A 22065-nucleotide genomic window follows, 5' to 3' on the forward strand; every position below is an offset into this window, starting at 1 on the left:
AGTGCTCAAAAAATAGTTCTCCCCCCCCCCCCCCCCCCCGCCCGCCCCCTCCTTACACCTCTCTGCGCCAAATATGAATACAGCATAACTGTATGTACTGTTAACGTGAACTTATGTAAACTGACCAACAGCTATTACAGTAACATCAAAATGGTACGTCAGCAAAGAGCTGGAAATGTTTTCATATTAATCATTATCAATATATACATATAAGATCAAGCTTTCGGTTTGCATTCCACTCGTAAATTATTGCACAGTAAGCCACTGCGGGCTTGTCATGGTCACCCACATAAACCCCGGTATAAAAATAGAACAACAACATTAACACACCAAATAAGTCTTCATTGGATTGCCCCCCCCCCCCCTCCCCCCATACTTTTTTGTCCTTTTTTTGACAGGCACTGCTGTGGCCAGCCCAGCCTGAGTCAGCAAACATCAACTGTGTGCCACAGTGTAAAAACCATGAAGTGCTCCACGCCTAAAGGTACAATGCCTTGTTATTCCTCAAAACAGTTCATCTATTTTCCTTTTTCCTCGACGGTCACACATGGACAGCTTCGGCCCCTTCGGCCCTGCCCCCCCCCCCCCCCCCATCCCATCTCTCTCCCTCACCTGATTTATACTTAGTCATACAATGCTGTCGCCGGCTGGAGAAAGCTGAAATACAAAGTTCAAACGTGCCGCAAATGCGGTGTGTTTTGAGCTTGCAAATCTGCGATTTCCAGCACATGACACCGTTACGATGGAGCATAAATTAGGAATCCCCCCCCCTCCCCCCTTCTCTCTCTCTCTCTATCTCTCTTTCTCGACTTGTCTTCTCCTCTGGGACATCAGCCAGGGTCCAAACGACGAAGGGATTTTTGGCATTTCTCATCACCAGTGAACCCAGTGCTTTGGCACGCCCAGAGAAAAGTCCGACACGAGCGCGAGGAGGATATCCTCAAATAAAAGTCCTCTCTCTCACACTCCCGAATAGAGTATAGCCCACGGTCCCCCTCTGAGAAACGGGGATAAAGGAGTGCGAGTGCTGCCTTTGCCTCTGCACGCACGTGCATGCGCGTGTGGAGCAACGTGGTTTTCCTAGACAATGGTCTCCACCCCGATGAGCTTTGGCGTGAGGATGCGCGGCGTGATGCCGTTGTTGAGGTCCTCCTCGAACTCCAGCAGCTGGCCCATGAAGTTGAGGTTGGGCGAGATGACGGGCCGCCGGGTCTTGACAAACTTGTAGGCGTCGGTCATGGTCATCCAGGTGTGCTTCATCAGGTAGGCGATGACGATGGTGGCCGAGCGCGAGACCCCCGCCTGGCAGTGGATCAGGAGGCCCATGCCTGCTCGATGGGCTTCCTCTGGAAACGGGAAGAAGACACAGAGTCATGCAGGACAGTGTTCATTTGGTCGCCTAAAGCGGTGGCAGACTTTCCACTTGTCACTGACGAAAACGTAATAAAAACTACGCTATGATGACTACAACTAAATATATTGACAATTTTGTTAACAATTAAAAACTACACTAAAATGTTAGGACTAGTGGAGCAGAGATCCAGTAGAACTTGGAGAATTCATTTCATGCTTGGCTGCTCACGGGTCTCGAGCTCAGAAATGAGCCAATATACAAGCTCACAACAGATTGTCTATTTTCAGCACACGGCACAGTGTAAATCGGGCATTACAATACCATCATCACGACCTGACAAAATATGTTTTTGTCAACTTAATAAACCAATCATAAAGGACCACTTCACCACTTTTCAACTTCTCTTCATATAATTGGTCCTAATTAATGTTCATGATAAAATACCATGTTTTTTTTCCCTACTCAGTCTGTGTCTCATAGGAAGGCTGAGGGCAGTTCAGAAACCCGTCCACCAGTGACATCATTGTGAGATTAAAATATATATATATTTAGATTTGTATTATCGTGAGAACGATGGCTTCCATTATCTCATTGCAACTTTTTCAGGAATAGAAAGCCTGCAGTTTCTATTAGCTTGGATTCCCAATTAATGATGTCACTGGTGGACGGGTTAACTGAACTGCCCACAGGCCTCCTATATGAGACACAGACTGAGTAGAAAGAAATTGTGGCATTAATGAGGACCAATTATATGAAGGTAGGTTGACAAATGGTGAAGTGGTCCTTTAAAGACACATTTAAGTGCTTAAAACAATTGAAAAGAGAGAACATGGATCACCTAAAATTATACAATGTACCACTATTATTCCGTGAACCACTGGTTGAGAAACAACAATTCCGATCCAGAATGTGAGAAAGCAGCCTACTGATTCTCCAACCCCCCCACCCCCACCCCGCCCTTGGGGAGTCACACTCGGTACCTAGTTAGTATGAGATAAAAGGAACATCTGCTTTGTGCAAAAGCTCAAAATACATTCACCCGAACTGGAGCATATGAGCCAAATAACAGAAGAGAAAGAAAACAACAACAAATCTGTCACGGCAGCGTGTTCGGCATACAATAACTCCAATGCGAGTGTGTTCCACCTCTATGGGCCCTATTTGGGGACAGGTGGATTGCAGCCAGAAGGCAAATTGACAAAATTGACCATTTTCTGGAGGTGATTTCTCACCCCGCCTGCGTGTATTTGGTATTTTAGGGAGTCTGTCTCATGTCGGTGTGGGAGAAGAGGTGCAGGGGGGAGGGGCAGTGCTCTGCCGGTACTGGCACAAACCTTTTATCTCCATATTCTAGCTTTTGGTGTTTTCCGTACTACCCTAATAGTTCATATACTACAGCGCAAGGTGACGCATTTAGCTTGTTGCTGCTTTTGTATTTGAATCCTGAAAAGTATTGGACATATGAGGTTTCTACCCGAACTGTATGATTGACTTGTCTCCTTTTTTTTGGAATGGAAACATAACATGATGTTTATGCATTTTAACCCAGATACTAGTTTCAATGTTTGTATGGAACAAAGCAGTATAGTATAGTGACACACGGATAGGCCTGGCACAATCATTACATAATCGCAATTATTTGACATACGCGCAATTATTATAGCATAATCGTGAGAATCGTTTCATATCTGCCGTGTGCAATTCTTTCTTTACAAAGCCTAAAAGGCAAACGTAAGTCACAATAATTTAATATTAATATTGAATGTAAAATAAACCCCTAAGCTATGATGACTTAAACTAAGACAAAATATAGAAAACTTCATCAACAAATAAAAAGTAGACTAAAATGTTAGGGAGGGACTAGTGGAGAAGAGATCCAGTAGAACTAAAAGACAAGTCATCTTGTTTGCGCTCGGGTGTTGCACTCTGAAAATAGCAGATCTACACGTGTGTGCTTGTAGATCGTCTAAGTATCAAGGCATCAATTTTGGCGACAAAGCTTGTGCATCATCTAATTTCACAAAGATTTGGTGTAGATCGGGGGATATAAGTATTGAGCCCGGTCAACAAAGTATATAGGGTTGAAGTGCTTACGTAACTACAGTATGAAGTGAGCTTAACGCTGAGGAACACTTCTCAGCGGACCAGTGCCAGACTCTTATTAAGTGCATCTGGTATTTCCTCCCAAGATAATTCTACATCATCTGTTCTTGGCGTCAGTTTGAGTCGCTGCAGATGCTTTGGCTCTGCATCTCCTGCACAAAGGACATCCGTTTGGAACTGCATTTCCCATGATTTTCCGACACTGTGTTAGGGCTGAAACTATTGATCATTTTATTAGCAATTATTAGCAGTCATTCTATCGATGATTTTTTTTTTTGATTTGTCAAATAAATTATACATTCGATTTAAAAAAAAATATATATATATTAATACAAACTGGCAACCACTATATTTTATGCTTCAGTGCACAACGGTGTCGTGCAAAGATTGTGAAAATAGCAGATCTAGATCTAGCTTTCCATTTCTGATACAGACATAACCTTTTTTTAAATCATCCTATCCTGTCAATGATACAACATTATACGTAGTGATATAATAATATATAAATAGCAGCCAGTCTTTGACTGCCAATCATCTTCTGTGTTTTGGTACGATTAGGTACCATTGGCTACCTTTTGTCTTTGTCGTACAACGGTCTAAAGAAACTGACAATCTACAAGCTCACAAGCCGCACGATCTTGTAGATTTGTTTTTTTGCATTTTTGATCAATCATCGATCCATCTTTTTTCCCCTACCGATGAACTCGAACGCCTCCTCAAAGTACTGCCGCAGGTTCTGCTTGTTGCTGTCGGTGGCCGGCAGCCTCTTGTAGCTGAACAGGCCCGTGTCGTAGTGGTAGAGCGGCAGGTGCGTGGTGACGTTGAGGACGAAGCCGATGTTGGTGCGCTGCAGCAGGCCCAGGTCCTGCGCGTCGCGCTCGTTCCCCAGGAACAGGAAAGGCAGGATGGGCGTCAGCACGGCGTTCTCAATGTCCGGCGTGGAGGGCAGCGAGTGAGGTAGCGGTAGCGCCCCCGTGAGGCCGGCCGCCCCGCCGGCGTCCTGGCCCTCGTGGAGGTGCAGCGAGTGGTCACACAGGTTCTCGTGGCTCTGCCTGAAGCTGCTGAGGCCCCCTGTGTGGAACCGGAGAGCGAGAGGAAGAAGGAGCACAGTCAGAATCAGTGTTCATTCTGTCCACCTGTGTGGACCCGGAAAGCGAGAGGAAGAGGGAGCACAGTCAGAATCAGTGTTCATTCTGTCCACCTGTGTGGAACCGGAAAGCGAGAGGAAGAGGGAGCACAGTCAGAATCAGTGTTCATTCTGTCCACCTGTGTGGACCCGGAAAGCGAGAGGAAGAGGGAGCACAGTCAGAATCAGTGTTCATTCTGTCCACCTGTGTGGAACCGGAGAGCGAGAGGAAGAGGGAGCACAGTCAGAATCAGTGTTCATTCTGTCCACTAAATGCCTATTCATAGTGATGAGGTGACCGCCGAAAACTATGTCACGCAGCGGTGGTCACCGCTCACACAACACATCTCTCTGTTTTTACTAACCACCATTTCGGTGGTCACCTCATCACCCAAAACTGTACTATGAACAGGTCTTGAAACAATGATGAAAAATAATCGTCAACTTACCTTTTTTTTCACTGTCAAAATTATGAATGAAAATAAAATAAAATAAATAAACTATGACGGCTAAAGCTAAGGGGAACCAGCTGACCTCACTTTTTTCCCCTTTTGCAATTTAACTTCAAATACTTACTGATGCAGGGTACTGTTTCTTTATTTCTTTTAGTTCTTTAATATAACTCAGACATACAATTATATGGTTCCGATTGTTATGTCACGTCCTACCAACATAAACTTCAGTCGACCAAATCAACTGTAGATTTAGTCGACTGAAAGACTAAAAGTAAAACAATAATTTGGTTAAATGCACACATGCATACACGCACTTAACACTCAAAGGACCACAATGGATATATACACTCTGGGGCAGGGGTCATCACCACGTCCATGCTGGCTTGTGATTTACATTTTTATCAAACTTTATTTTCACCACAGACATACACAAAATAAGCGGTCAATAATGTCACCAGGGCCCAGGCCGTGGCGTAACGGTCTGGGCACCGGACTGGTAATCCAGTCGCAGTGTGCCGCGGGTTCGACTCCCGGACCCGACACGGCCTTTACTGCATGTCATCCCCCCATCTCTCTCCCGTTTCCTGTCAGCCTACTGTCTGTCCCTTCAAAAATCAATAAAAAGGCGTAAGCCGCAAAAAAATATCTTTAAAAAAATAATAATAATAATAATGTCACCAGAATCACAGATTAAATATGTACTAGTGGAATAATGTGTAAAATGATAAAATGACAGTACAGTATTTCTGCATTAATTAAACACATTGGATGAATCCTGATATCAAGATTTTTAGGTACAAATGTTCATGTACGGTAATTCTTGTCAATCAATCAATCGAGAAAATCATTGTGAGGCCGCAGGAAGTAACATTTGTTCATTTAGAACGAGATGAACGGGCCAAACCCTGGATAAAAGCTTTCCCGTGTCGCCCCGTGGGCAGCGCTAGCTGCCACAACCCACTGGGGGCTTTCCATCCATGCTAAAACTCTATGTATGCCCTCATCATGCTACTGTAGGCCACCATGTTATGACAGCACTATGACAACAACAACTGAGCTTTTTTTCATTCTGGTTCCATTAAAAATAACAGAGGGTGTTCAAAACGAGTTCTAAGAACACTGGTTCTCAACGCGGGGCCCGGTGACCTCCAAGGGGCCTTAACCCATTTTGGGCGGGCACCCCATTTTGTGTTTTAAACATTATGTTATCATTTAGCTATTGAAAAATAGCAGATCTACAAGCTCATAGCGCGCCACCGAGAGGCGCGCTACAAGCTTGTAGGTCTGCCTTTTTTTTTTTATCGTGAAAATGTGGCATAAATCTTTGAATATATATTCTTTCAAAGCCAACGTTTTTAACTCAAATCTTCGCTTCTGAGGGGTTCCTGGAACGACATATTTTCAGATGGGGGTCGGAGGCCAATTGCATATCATTTTTGGGGTTCTTGAAATGAAACATTGAGCACCACTGACACAGAAACATCTTTCAGAAAACTGTCAGAATTTAGAAGACATTTTTTAACAGAAGGTAGTTTTCTAGTGTTTTCCTAATTCCTCGTTACTACTTCGTGGCGTTTTTAGCTCCTTGTTCCCTTATTGTGTGGTTTTGTACAATAAAACACCTTGCATTGTAGTCCCTCCGCTAATCTGTCCTGCGGCTGCATCTGTCCTATACACCTCCCTGTCTCAAACCGTGACACAAACTGGTGGTCCTTGAAAGCCCCCGTGCAGCAATGGATTTATAGGTACCATATGTCAATTGAATGGCTTTAGAATAGGTCAGTACGTGGAAGGATTTGCTGTCCTTTCTATTTCAATTCTGTTTTGACTCATAAATATATGTTGGCCACAGTGGTCGATCACCTAACGACCAGTCGCGTCTCCATTCATCATCTTAAGAATCAATGGTGGAAATAGTACTAAAAATAGTTACTTGAGTAAAAGTATCAATACTGCAATGTATAAATACTTTGTTACAAGTGAAAGTCCGGAATTCAACATTTACGTTTGGTAACAGTATAAAAGTATTGGTATCAAAATGTACCAAAAGTAGAAAGCACTCATTATGCAGGATGTCCCTGAGATGTAGTGGAGTTGAAGTAAAAGTACTGACAATTGGAAATACTCCAGTATAGTAAAAAATAAAAAATAAGTACACTACTTAATAAGTAAATGTACTTATACTTTCCACCACTGACGACCAGTTGCATCCCCAGTTAAGAATGAGAAATGGCTGAGATGGCCTCCAGCACTCCTGTGATGCCCTCAGCACTAGACAAATAGCTTCCATTATGTTCCTCAGCGTCAAACTCTCAAGGTAAATCACTATTTAAGCCTGTCTCACTTTGCTAAGACATCTGCACTTCTTCACATATCATCCTGTAATATTGACATAATGTTGGCTGCGTGGAACACATGATTAGTTAAGAATGATGGTACCGGTATACTTAGGCTATGCTCAGACTGGCAGCACAAATGTTTGGCCCATCTAGATTGGAAACAGATTGATTTGATCTGAAGTCTGAACAGTTTAAAAAACCCCACAATGAAACTGATTTTTGTGAATCAGATTCATCTGATTCAACCACATTTCAAGGTGATTTGAAATGTGATTAAGGTTTCTAAATACCAATACCGTATGTGTCTCTGTCTGGACACTTGTCTTGGACTTGGGCAGCCAGATTTGTACGTAATCGTGCCGTGGTGTCGTTTGGCAACAGATCTGCCAATCTACCAGCCCAATGAAGCGTCGCAGTGCAAAACCTCAGTCAGTCCGTCAGTCGGACCGTCCGTCACGCCACCATATATGGCCATCAGTCCACCATGCCTCATGACACGTCACGCCACCATACATGACCGTCAGTCCGTCACACCTCGTGACACACTCCATATATGGCCATCTCCATATATGAAGATCACAACACTGACCTCATCAAACCCTGGATAGCCATACATGCAGAAGACTGGATCATCACCTAGATCATATGGAACCGGGCCAGCAACTCTACAGTACATCTGACCTCAAACCTCAAAACCTTAGATCTCTATATGTCCTTCCTCTTCGACGTCTCCCTTTTGACTGATACCTGTCCATTCAAACTCTAGACCCCAAAGTTATTAGTGCAGCCGCGCCCGGTGAAAACTAGTAAGGTGACCTTACTAATTAACACACATGTTACGCCCTACCCGCTCCGAAAACGCCAACAAAAGAAAATTGTACACTCTCACAGTACAGAGTACAGACCTTTAAGGGTCCATTTGGAACCCCCTCAATGAACCCTGTGAGTCCTGGACCCCACTTTGAGAACCACTCACTGAGAACTACACACTGGTATCAGATCAATATTCGGAATCGGTATCGGGTGGTTGGATGTTTGAGGTATTTTTACTTTTACTGGAGTATTTGCTATTTTCAGTACTTTTACTTCTACTCCACTACATCTCAGAGGCAAATATTGTACTTTTACTTCACTACAATTATTTGAAAACTACTAGTTACTTTGTAGATTTAGATTATTATTACAATAATGTACAAACATACAGTAACCACTTCAGCCCTACTGTATATAGGCTACCGGTAATGCGTTGTGATGTGACGCATTGTGAGCTCTGCTATTTTATACATTTGTATAAAATGTACTTTTTTACTTTTTTACTAAAAGTACTTTTTTTTTTTTTTTAATTCTGGACTTTTACTTGTAACATCTACATTGAAGTATTGATACTTTTACTTAAGTAAAACATTTGAGTACTTTTTCCACCACTGGTGTTGCACCTGTTGTCTTTCAGTGCTAGCCGGGTGGGTGGGTGGGTGGGGGCGTTGGGGTCCGACCACACAGAGTATCAGTTCATGACATGTATTGTTCATATTACAAGTGTTGACATCATGCCCAGTGAGGTCATTGTATGCGTCTCCATGGTAACTGCTGGGCAGGTGGGTGATCTCCTGTCAACTGTGGTCTGCGTGCGTGTGCGTGCGTGCGTGCGTGCGTGGAAAAGGGCCTGTGTACTTGAGTAAAAGAACAAATGTATTGGCAATGGCATCAGAATATATTTACAATAAGTAAAAGTACTGAAATGTTTACAAAAACTTTATCTGTAGACGAGAGCTTGTACTGTAGACTAACTACAAAATAGAGCTTCATTGGTTAATGTATGTAATAATAATCGAAATCTACAAAGTAACGTGTAAAGTCTTCAAATAATTGAGGAAAAGAAGAAAAAAAAGTAAAATTTTATCCCTGAGATGTATTGGGGTAACTTTTGGCTTTTTATATTTTAATAATTGCTTGTAAATATAGCCGATGTAATACGTTTACAGTGCTCATGTAGCCTAGCCTATAGTCACTTATTTTGCACTTGTTTTCATACAACTAGATGCTTAGTTAACTCACAGAAGCTGGCAACAGCTCATAACAACACAGTGACAGGACAGGCGCTGCTGGGCTGGACGTTGGGTGACACACAGGGGAATTGTAGTCTAGTTGACTTTAAGGTTGTTATTCTAAACCAGGGATGTCAAACTCAAATACACAGTGGGCCAAAATAAAGAAATTGGTACAAGTCGAGGGCCGGACTGTGTTTCAACACACGGGCCATTTTTGTGTAGAGGGGTAGCTGAAAGTCGACCACAAGTGATATACTTTCACTGCTGATCAATAGTGAAGAGAAGACGCACCCTCGATACGTGACAATGCACTCGCAGTGCATTGTGGGACTTGTAGTATTGTGGTGGTCCGTGCAATATACCAGAGGGCCAGTTCTAATACTAATTAAATATCATCCCGCGGGCCAAAGATAATTCATTCACGGGCCTGATTTGGCCCCCGGGCCTTGAGTTTGACATATATGTTCTAAACGGTACATGTATGTACCCATTTAAGTAAAAAATGTCCTAAACATTTATTTTATGTGGGTTTATGAGAGAGAGTGCGAGCTCTGATGATTATGTACAGCCATGTTATGCACTACCTTTACTAAACAACTACAATGGTTGACATTTCAATATTTAAACATTTAACATTATGTGAAAAGAACATTCTGTGGCCTACTTGCAGCGTACATTACAAAGTTTGGATTAGCTTGCATGCATGCACGCATGCAATCCACGCAAGCACGCACACACACACACACACACACACACACACACACACACACACACACACATTTGAATTCTTTTATTTGGATCTGCACAAGAGGCGTAATACAATAGACCCAAACAATGATCAGAATTAGGTTATACATTATATGGTCCAACCAGATATAGCTGCTGCACATGCTTAACACACAGAGGGAAAAGAAGAGAGAAAGAAAAATATATATAGCACATTGTTTACATACTATTACTTGACACTACTAGACAGGATGTTTTTGTTTTTTTTTGTTTTGTTTTTTAAGCCACCTAGGGATAAATGAAACAACGCCTTCTCCAGACAGACAGACTGCCCATAGTAGCTGAGACAGAACAGTATTTAGCCAGCTTTTTTGCATTTGTTTTTAACAATCCACCCAATTGCAGACCCCTGAGCACAAGTTTATGAACATGGCCCAGACTTCCAAATACAAGGACAATAAGTTGACAGTTATATCCCAAGGCCATAATACGTTCCACCAGAAGCTGATATTTCATAAGTTTGGATGTAAAGCAAGTGTCCATATACAAATCAAATGGGCAGCCTATTTCAAATATAGTAACAGTTTTTCTAATTTCATTGATGAACACAATATCTGGGGTATTTGGAATATTTTGTAGTGAATTGGCATGCGTGTCATTGTGATCAAACCAGTCTATTTTTACAGTGCTGTGTTTATACATTCTTGTTGTCCTGTCCTGTACTCCTCTGATCTTGTCTGAGACAAGGTCCACCAGACGGTCATGTCTGGCAATGTACAGTCCTTTATAGTGGCTGCAACCATTTAATATGTGTGCGACTGTTTCTTTGTCATGTGGTACTGGATGTAGGATGCAGTGTGGGTCATGTGCTGATGGGTACCAGGTTGCCAAGTTAAACTTGGTCGGCAACACCTGTAAACGGGCTTTAATAGTGAAAATGAGAATGTCCTCACCTATGGTGTTATTTGACAGTATAGAGTGTGATAATGAGTGGTTTGCAAAGGGAAGGAGAGCCAGTTTTCCCTGCAGCCTCAGACTGGTCCAGTGTTGTGCACTTTCTGATCGCTTCATTCCTAGAATGGTGGCTCTTGCGGTCGCGGATTTGATTGACAGTTCATGGTGCGCACCGTCCTGCTCGTAGGTCGCACATGCACGGACACGCGGATCTATGATGATGCTGTTGTTCAGCGCAGCAGTTGTTGTATCAGGCGCCACCCACTTTAACTGTAATCCTGATCGCTGGCATAGATCATTAAGATCCATCCAGTCGGACCGCACACCGAATCCAGCGGCTTTAATGTCCAATTTACCATTCGCCTTAGTCTTGAATAACACACACACACACACAATTAAATTTGCCTTTCGATCAATTGTGAGAGCTCATAGAGAATCAATAAGAAAGGTCATATTCATTGGAATTTCAGATTTTGTTTTAAATGATTCTTCACATCGTTGCTGTCAGGTAGAAATCGCATTTCTTTGTGTTTTGTTTTTCATAATTGAATGCTCTAGTTAATCACACAATAGTGTCACTAGCTGCTTTAAAATGTTTTATTTTTCAATAACACAAAAAATTAGTGGCTATGGACATACAAAGTTTCCACCCAACTAAACGGAAACGATATATTAGTCATCCACCAAGACAAGACATATGCAATGTTTGTTAGCCAAGATACTACTGACTATGGGTGTGGCTGTACTGTACTGTACTGTACTGTACTGTACTGTACTGTACTGTACTGTGCTGTACTGTACTGTACTGTACTGTACTGTACTGTACTGTACTGTGACTTGATCCACTGTAGTGTAGGCTACGGGCCATGTTAAAGTGGCTAGTAAACAGGTTCAGAGGTAGTTGTTTAGTAAAGGCTGTGCATAACATGGCTGTAAAACTACTCACCATTGAACTTTTTGGGGGGTGGGGGATAAATAAAGAAAAATAATGCCTTATTTTGACTTGCCCTGAGCCAGCATCTTTGTGTTTAGAATGCACTCAGTTGACAAATAGTCCCAGCAGTGTGAGAATAACAGACTGACTGTCCAAAAAGCAACACATTGTGTAGAGATGAGGTCTGTGGACTGTGACCGTCTGTCATTATCTCTGACTAAACTCATACAGAAGAAGACCATACAATGTCTCTCTCTCTCACTTTCACAACCCAATGGCTCAGTTCCCGCTTAGAAATGACCTCTCTCTCTCTCTCTCTCTCTCTCTCTCTCTCTCTCTCTCTCTCTCTCTCTCTCTCTCCTCCCCACCACTCTTAGCTTTTCATACCATGTACCAATTCTTTCCACTGCTAACCATAAACAAACAGACATTTGTTTATTACAGATGCCTTATCTCCATATTTTTCCTTTTCATGATTTCTTTTTGTAAATTAATGGCCCCTACTTCGTCATACTACAATGTGATATAGATAGATAGATAGATAGATAGATAGATAGATAGATAGATAGATAGATACTGCATCATTGATACTAATTGCGAATGCAATGAGCACTAACTATGAGACCCTGCAGATCATGTCTGTCTGTCTGTGTGTGTCTGTCCCGCTGTGACACCACCCGCCCGCCACCAGAGGGCGCAGCTGTAGCACACACAAACACACACACACACACACAGTAGAAAACTTTTAAAAATTACTAACTAAAAAGAAAAAAAAAGTACGTAATTTATTCTAATTGTTGTTATTGCAATTTACGAGCTGCGTTCGCTTCCCGCGTTTGCGCGTCTTACTTATCATTAGAGTCACAACTCACATCATATAGTATTAGAGGGATTAAGCAAAACAACAGTGATTCTCAATCGTTTTCGTGTCAAGGTCCCCCAACTTGATATGTATTTGGCTGCGAACCCCCAACTAAATAATTGTGCCAGGTGCCCCTAGAAGAGATGTGTGTTAGAAAATTCGGGGTGCATACTTTGGTTAGACATACCAACAGTCCTACAGTCATTAGTTAGACAAACCCGTTAAACATCAGCCTGCATGCTGCGGGTTAAAAATCACCTGTGCTGCGGGTTAAAAATCACCCGTGACTCCCGACATGCGCGGCGGGTTAAAACTAATCTGGTGTGTCTGATTGTTTTATGTCATCAGTATCTGGCAGAAGCCAGGTAACTCAATTTTTATTTATTATTATTTATTTATTTTCATAAATCTATTGAACACCCTTGACGTCTGTATGTTGGTTAAAAATATATTGAACCAATGTAAAGTATTTAAAAGCGCTTATGAGAAAATTAGATAACTCCATTGGATCCTCAAACTGTCTGCTAAACCAGCTAACTCCACCAGAGGGGGTGGAGCATATCATGCTATTTTTTAATAGCCATTTAGCCAACGTATAAAATATGGATAAAGGGGTTCAATGATTGTGATGCTGTATTGGCACATTTAGCTGGGGACCCCCTGGATCCCCCCGAGGACATCTGGAGGTCCCCAGAGCCCGCTTTGAGAACCACTGCACTAAAGTGCACACAAATGATTGCAGGGTCTCAAGAGGATAGTGCAGAATATCTTCAAGCTGTTATTATTAGCATAAATTATGAGTCAATCATATTAAATGGTTTAACAGAGGCCCACACTCTGAAGCCCATCAAATCATCATTACCTGCAAAGGCTTGTGGCCAAACATGTCCACAAGTAAATATTAGATGCAAATGATTTGATCTTGATCTATTCAGTCTTCTTGTTCAGTGTGCACTGTGCAGGACAGTTTTATTATTATTATTATTTTTACGAGTCCTTATTGGAAAACCAACAAACTGTTTATGAGAACACAAAGAGAAGACAATCATAGGGCAAGGTGAAGACTGAAGACATCATATCTTCATACATTATAATTCACTTCTGTTGCCTGCCATGGGCAAACATACTATTACTGCTGCTGCTACTAATACTACAAATAGCCTACTACTACTGCAACTGATAATAATAATAATAATAACAAGGGTAATAATAATAATAAGGCGAATAAGTGTAATAATGTACACACTCTATAGAAGCTGTGATAGAACTCAGACGACAAGCAGCCCTACAATGAGGGCATGGTATGTGTGTGACATACTAGCCAGAGCCAAAGAGTTATGACATTGAGGGGGCAGAAAACTGAGTGCTCGAGCGCTGTTCATGCAACCTGGAGTTTGAAATACATTGTTTTCAACGAGGGCGGCGCAAATAAGAGCTATTTTAGGCATGTGTGCAACATGACAACTGTTTTAAAGTATTGTACAGTGACAACTAAAGTCTCTGTAATGTTTATTGTACTATTACTAAAAAAACGATCTAAAATAAAGGGATTTAAGATAATTAAAGCTGGGCTGTTTCCCGAGTCCAGTGCATTCTGCCAACTTCCTGTCCAGGACTTTGTCACTGTTCGCTGTGCTCTTCGGCAACAGATCTATGTATAAGAGCTGCCATTGGACTGGCCCCATGAAGTGAACGGAGTCGTCGCCTTACTCTATGGCTCTGCTACCAGCTAGAGATTTTGCGCGTGACATCATCATACCCAGAAGTTATGCGGGAACGCCTGCTGAGGCTACTGGACATCCAAACAGAATCAATCAATGCAAAAATCTGATTTTATTAAACAAACTTAAACTCACTCAATTATCCTCTATCTGCAAAGTTTTTGTTTTATAAAAATCATCCATGCATACACATGTTATGAGCTATACTTTCTGTCAAGAATGTCTCTGCAGGGGATTATCGTCATGTGTCAGAGTTTAGAGTTTAGAGTTTAGAAGGGCTCTTCTCAAATCTGAGTGATTTCTAACGAGCGCTTCCAAACTCCAACACTCCATGCTGCTCAATGTTTGCCACTCAAAATCCACTAACGTATATATGGGAGAAAGGAGGGGACAGAGTAGTGTCCCCCGTCCCCCGGTGCACTAACGTGGAGGAAAGGAGGGGACAGAGTAGTGTCCCCAGTATGGAGAAAAGGAGGGGACAGAGTAGTGTCCCCAGTATGGAGGAAAGGAGGGGACAGAGTAGTGTACCCTGTCCCCTGGTCCACTAACGTATATATGGAAGAAAGGAGGGGACAAAGTAGTGTCCCTCGTCCCCCGGTGCACTAACGTATATATGGAGGAAAGGAGGGGACAGAGTAGTGTCCCCCGTCCCCCGGGGCACTAACGTATATATGGAGGAAAGGAGGGGACAAAGTAGTGTCCCTCGTCCCCCGGTGCACTAGCGTATATATGGAAGAAAGGAGGGGACAAAGTAGTGTCCCTCGTCCCCCGGTCCACTAACGTATATATGGGAGAAAGGAGGGTACAGAGTAGTGTCCCCCGCCCCCCGGTGCACTAACGTATATATGGGCTTGCTTAAGTCATTAAAACCAGGAAAGCATCTTTGTCATTTTTGAGGGGGGCTAGCACATCCTATGCCCAGCTTTGTGTGTCTGTGTGGTAAATGGTAAATGGTGCATTTATATAGCGCCTTTATCCAAGGCGCTTTACAGAGATTGTGCATTACATTCACCCATTCACACACACATTCATACACCGATGGCAGCGGAAACCATGCAAGGCACCAACTAGCACATCGGGAGCAATTAGGGGTTCAGTGTCTTGCTCAAGGACACTTCGACAGTAACTCTGGGGGAGCCCAGGTTCGAACTGGCAACCTTACGGTTACCATCCAGGCACTCTACCCCTGAGCCACCACCGCCCCAGTGTGTATACCACATTTGTGATTATTTGATTGGCTGTGATTTGATTGGCAGCAGAATGTGATGGTGTATGATGATTATACAGTGGTGTACATAGGTTTTCCATGTAATGGTTCCCGGGCCGGGACCCAGGGGTGGTCTTTTAGACGGTAGGGTCCTACTTCAAGGTTAGAGTACTACAGTATTGCATCCCAGGACCCCCGGAGGGTGACATGATTGCGTCCTTTCTCAATTTAGTGAGTGTAAGGATACAGAATGCAGGCTAATCGCATCACTGAATGATAAGAGCGTCCCTCACTTCACAAGGGGGTGATTTTTTAATTTTAGCATTGACTATTCAAACAGATATACAAGCTCACAGCGCGTCACTTCGTGTCGTGCTCCAAGCTTGTACATCTGCTATTTTTTATAATTTAGTTTTATCTTGAAAGTGTGAGAACTACTGATTTATAAAGGCATTTGTGGAGTGGAATCGGCCTTAATATAGGTTAAGTGGCCAAACGATATACTTTTATGACATGGTTGACTCAGGGTTGAGAGATATGGACAGACACTTGCTGGGCTGATGAGAATGAGGCAGAACACACTGGATTCCCTCAGCAGCACAACACCGCCTGCATGCCATGACAATTCAATCTGCCTGCTGGAGACTCTGTGCTGTCTGCTCCTTCAAATGGACTGAGGCGCTCACACACACACACACACACACACACACACACACACACACACACACACACACACACACACACACACACGATAGGAGCCTCCTCCATCAAACAAGGAGGGGAGAGGAGATGAGGGGAGGGGCGGGGCGGGGAGATGAGAGATATGGAGGTGCTGTGATCTCACTGCAAGGCGGTGTCTAGAAGGCATATGACAGGCACTCACCACCCAGACCCCAAACGGCATGCTTGAACCACACACACACACACACACACACACACACACACACACACACACACACACACACCAAAGATAGAAGTCATGGCTCCAGCCCAGGGACGTCTAACTCAACAGTACTCCCTATTTACTAACAGCTGATACAAATTCCTAAACACTCAAAGCATGTTATATTTACTTACTCAGCTAGAGCTGTGTGTGTGTGTGCGTGCGTGTGTGTGCGCGTGCGTGTGTGCATGCATTACAACATGCTACGCTGGTGATTATGCCTCATTAACAGAGGTCAGAAGGTTATCTACCCTGTATTTCCAACTCCTGTAATGTTACAGGACATATTGAAATATTATATATTGAGAATCTATCGAAACCAATGGTTAAAACGAATAAGGTATTAAACTACATCATACTTGTTTGGACAATGGCTTGCACAAAAGTGAAAAATTTACAAACTCTACAAGTGAGCTTGCAATTTTCACTAAGAGCAAGGGTCAAAGTTCACATGCACTAGAGTTCTCGCAAGATCCCGTGGAAGGCTACAAATTCCATTTCCACAGAGGTGACATTCTAGTTTATTTTATTTTTATTTTCACTATAAGCTCCCTGAGTTGCAGTGGTGTAAGTTAAAGGACCACTTCACCACTATTCAACCTACCTTCATAGAATTGGTCCTCTGCAGGCTAATTGGTCAGAAACTTTCTATTCCTGAGAAGTTGCATTGCGATAATGGAAACCATCGTTCTCACGATAATACAAATCTAAATCTATATATTTTTAATATTGTTTAAAATATAATCTGCGATGATGTCACTGGTGGAAGGATTTCTGAACTGCCCACAGCCCTCCTATGAGACACAGACTGAGTAGTTTTTTTGGGGGGGGGTACATAGTGAGGACCAATTATATGAAGAAAAGTGGTGAAGTGGTCCTTTAACAGCGATGTCAAACAATAAGCTCACTCTCACCTAAATCCTCTGTGTAAATGTAATTCCGAGTTTAAACCCATACATTTTAACAGCTTCACATTTAATAGGGTGTTCAAGGGTTGACGGAAATCAATTCACCAATAACTGACAAATAGATTTCACCAATATTTATTATAGAATGAGAATACGTATGCATATAATATGTTATCTTGGCATTAGGCTCTGCTACATTTTCTCCCTGCTCTGCACAATTAAACAACCATCATTAAACATTAAGAGCAGAGAGATAGATAGATACAATAACACCCCCATGGGGAAGGAACTAATAGCAGAGTCCCTGGTGCTGGGGAGAGACCGGTGGGAGCAAACAGGCACATACCAACAGTCCAGGAACAAAATGACAGCAGGAAGAACAGAGACTGAGGTGAGCTTAAATAACCCGGCAATTAGTCAGCTGACTGCCACGTCAGCGTGTGACGTAGGAATCATGTGTAGTACCATTGTAATACGCTTCCGTATGTGATATGACTGAATTAACTCCGCAAGATACGTATCATGTCTTATTTAACCCATTCAGGACGGGAACTCCTTTTGGTGTTTTAAGCATTATATGTTATTGAAAAACAGCAGATCTACAAGCTCATAGTGCAGCACCGAGTGCCGCGCTACGAGCTTCTAGATTTGCTATTTTTGAAAAATCGTGAAAATGTGGCGCAAATCTTTGAATATATATTCTTTCAGAGTGACATTTTTAACTCAAATCTTTGCTTCGGCGGGGGGGGGGGGGGGGGGGGGGGGTTCAACATATTTTCCGATAGGGGTCGGCGGCCAATTACATATATTTTTGGGGGTCTGACTCAAATCATGACATTTGACATGAAAATGTTTGAGAACGACTGACATAGAAACCTGGGCTTTTCAGAATACTGTCAGGGTTTAGAAGAAATGTCCTCAGGTCTAAATGGGCATTTAGGCATTTAACCAAAAACCAGGGAAAACAAACAAGCAAACAAACAAGAGCAGACTTTGAGAGAGGAAGTGCAGAATGCAAAGTGGTTTGGGGACTCCTACCTTTGAGGACGATGGGGTCCTTGCCCTCCCTCCTCAGTGACTCCAGCACCACGTGCAGCGGCTGCGAGGACGTCAGCCTGCAGGGCTCGGCGGTGCCCTCGTCGTACACCACGATGTCTTTGGAGAAGATGCCCCTGAAGGGCTCCTTGCCGCGCGGGTCCTCGCGGCAGGAGATGAGGTCCAGCACGGTGATCTTGCCCTGCTGCAGCCGCCGCCGGCTGATCTTGTCCGAGCAGTTGACGTGCACGGCACCGCGGACGTGGCTCTTGTTGTACTCCGTGAAGGGCCGGCAGTCGATGATGACCGGCACGGGCGTCCCCGTCACGGGGTGCCCCATCGGGCAGCAGGTCACCCGCTTGGCCAGCTCATTGGGGTGGATGACCCGCACGGACGAGAGGAGGGCCTTGGCCGTCGGCGGGGGGCCGGAGGAGGTAAGGGCCGGCGGCGTGCCCCCGCCGCCGCTCAGCGCCTCGTGGTTGCTGGAGCAGGGCCCGCCCGCATAGCTGCTGAGGTTGGGGCTGCTGGCGCTCACCTGGGCGTGGCTCTGGGGGGCGGCGTCCTTCTCATAGGTGCTGACCGAGCAGCAGCTGGCACTGCTGCATCCACACGACAGGGAGCGCGTGGAGCCGTTGGATGAGGGCATATACGTTATGAGATTGGTGGTAGTGGACTGGATCTTCACCACGGTGGTCGTGTTGATGACGGTCTTGCTGCCCACGCTGCTGCGATGATGATGGTGGTGGTCCCCTCCGCCGCCGCTACCGCTACCGCCGCTGGTGGTGAAGGAGTCCAGGAAGCTGGCGGTGGTGTCCAGGCGCAGTTGGAGTTCCTGAGGTCGGATTGGCCTTGGCAGCGCCACCACAATTCTGTCGTCGAGAGGAGACGGAGGCATGGGGAGGCCGCGGGCGGTGACGTCTTACGGAGAACTCGGCGAGTGGCTCTGCGGGGAGGAGGGGAGGAGCAAAAGAGTCAAGGCCTTGTGGGGTTTCATTCAGTCAACTGTAAAATCTCCTCATGGTGATCCTTCGCTTTCCCTCACGGGACCATTTGCACATGCATTTGTGGGTTTACAAATGGATAAATGTAACATAAAATAACAAGTTTGTTTAAAAAAGAACCTCAAGGATTCGCCCACCACACCTGGCAAAGGCTACGAACGGCGAGGGAAGAGTTCGGCCGCCCTCGTGTCCGTCCGCATGATCAGCACGCAAACCGGAAAAGGGGTTAATGTAACCAAATAATAGTCATGTCAACACCTGCATGCAGGGTGGGTGCCAGCTGGGTAATAAAAAAGAAAGAAAATAAAGCCAGCAGTTTCATGAAACTGAATGACTTTTGAATGAAATGGATATAAATCCCTGCAAATGCACGTGTGCACTGAAACGATATGCTTCCATCCATCGCCATGCATGTATACGCCTGCTCTAATGTGTGTGTGTGTGTGTGTGTGTGTGTGTGTGTGTGTGTGTGTGTGTGTGTGTGTGTGTGTGTGTGTGTGTGTGTATGTCCAAGCCACAGCTTCTGTCTATTCTAGCTGGAGCCTCTCACTGGGCTACAGGCACAGCTTTCTACACATCAGTGACAGAAAAGATAAAATGCTGCATCAACGCTACACCGCAGTTTGGTCTCTCCCACAGAATGGGAAGTCAGGGTGCAAAAAAGAAAAAAGGGTACAATCGCTCTCCCAAAAAGCACAATCATTTAAAAGCCATGTCATCCTCGCATTATTGTGTGTAAAATAATAATAATAATAAAAAGTCCCCCGCCGAGCCACGTCTGTCCCTGTGTGCGCGTCTGTGCGTGTGTGTGTGTGTGTGTGTGTGTGTGGTGTGTGTGTGTGTGTGTGTGTGTGTGTGTGTGTGTGTGCGTTGTCCTGTGTTGGTCGTGTAGCCGCGGCGGCACACGTTCAGTCCAGGGAGAAATCATTCATGGCAAATTCATTGAAGAAACCGGCATGAGAACGTGCTGAGAATATGATATAGCGTTCGGCTCGGAGCGAATTGATCGGATCATCTTGAATTACACACAAAACGCAATCTCCATTCCGACTGCAAATGAATCAATGAGAGGGAAAAACAACACAAAAAAATGTCATGCCTGGATTTCATTTGGAAGACATTTACGTCCAATAACTTAGCTACGGCTTAGAATTAATAAACATTTAAACCGAATGCAAAACATTGCGAGAGACAGAGGCTATAAGGCCAAATCTAGATTAAACGCGAAACCAATAAATCGGATCTTTTTGGTTTGTGTTTTAATGTAATCACGAGAAAATCATCATCTTATATTATACTCATTTATTTATCATAAAGAATATGCGATATGTGTGGCTGTACAGTACAGTTCATCCCGACAGCTATAACTTCAGTGAGAGACAGTGCAGATTGATTCAATATTAGTCCAAAACTATCACCCCCCAAAAAAGTTGCAGGCTACTTACATGTATTTGTATCAGTATGTTTCGCCTTGCGGGAGGTGGGGTGGGTGTAGAAGGCTGATAATAATAATATGAATATTATTATTCTTCTAAGGCTGGCTGACAGGGGCGCCTCCATTCAGCAGCGGCCCGGTGTGGTGGCGGACTTGAACCCCACAGAAACAACACTGAAGGAAGTCAGCCAACCTACAGAAGCTGCTTGGGGGGGGGGCGGGGGGTGGGGGGTGCGATTGACGGGGAATGGAACCAATGCGTGGCTGCGTTGGGGATTCGTTGCGTTACAGCTAAGCCCGGCCCCGCAAACAAACGCCCCGCAACGGGGAGGGGTCTATTGTGAACTGTGAAGCACAGGCAGCAGCCGCCTCTTTTGGCTGGCCGTGACGGAGATTGCCGAGTGAACACACAGTCCCGTCCCGAGTGTGCACGAGCGGCCATGGTGGTGATGATGTCATTGGAAACCAATCAAAAGTCCCTACATGCCAATTTTGTGCCAAGAACCGAACCGCTTTACCGCGCACTGTCAAAACCCTGAGTGTTTAATTATGTAAATGTATTATTGTAACAAAGTGTGTGTGTGTGTGTGTGTGTGTGTGTGTGTGTGTGTGTGTGTGTGTGTGTGTGTGTGTGTGTGTGTGTGTGTGTGTGTGTGTGTGTGTGTGTGTGTGTGTGTCGTGTGTGTGTGTGTGTGTGTGTGTGCGCGTGCGTGCGTGCGTGCGTGTCACAGTGTGTATGTGCTTAAAACCAAAAGTATTTGTTCGGTAACAGGTCTCCTCCTGTCTCTAACTCTTTAAAGAGTTTTATTTTTTGTTAATTATTTACAAAAAATCACACCCGTGTGAACTGAGTGGTGCAACTCCCCAACCCCCCCCCCCCCCTCTCTCTCTCTCATTAGCAGGCAACAGTGCAG

General features: G+C 44.1%; 1 protein-coding gene across 1 annotated transcript; it reads right to left on the reverse strand.

Moving 5' to 3' along the window:
* Positions 1-591: 591 nt before the first annotated feature.
* Positions 592-21305, reverse strand: dusp10 (dual specificity phosphatase 10). Its single transcript, XM_083790881.1, has 4 exons — positions 21162-21305; positions 18719-19658; positions 4154-4528; positions 592-1346 (listed from the first exon to the last, which is right to left on the reverse strand). The coding sequence occupies exons 2-4, from the start codon at positions 19608-19610 to the stop codon at positions 1081-1083; spliced, it is 1533 nt and encodes a 510-aa protein (XP_083647007.1). The 5' UTR covers positions 19611-19658; positions 21162-21305; the 3' UTR covers positions 592-1080.
* Positions 21306-22065: the final 760 nt, after the last annotated feature.

This window comes from Protomyctophum parallelum (genome assembly GCF_964188405.1).
Source record: "Protomyctophum parallelum genome assembly, chromosome: 19".
Classification (NCBI taxonomy): domain Eukaryota; kingdom Metazoa; phylum Chordata; class Actinopteri; order Myctophiformes; family Myctophidae; genus Protomyctophum; species Protomyctophum parallelum.

What these genes read in the sequence shown, in the direction of transcription:
- dusp10 (XM_083790881.1), bottom strand. Translation starts at nt 19,610, where the DNA reads ATGCCTCCGTCTCCTCTCGACGACAGAATTGTGGTGGCGCTGCCAAGG. An exon ending in GGACCCCATCGTCCTCAAAG is followed by an intron (nt 4,529 to 18,718) that starts GTAGGAGTCCCC and finishes GGTTCCACACAG; the next exon opens with GGGGCCTCAGCAGCTTCAGG. An exon ending in GGAGGCGTTCGAGTTCATCG is followed by an intron (nt 1,347 to 4,153) that starts GTAGGGGAAAAA and finishes TCCCGTTTCCAG; the next exon opens with AGGAAGCCCATCGAGCAGGC.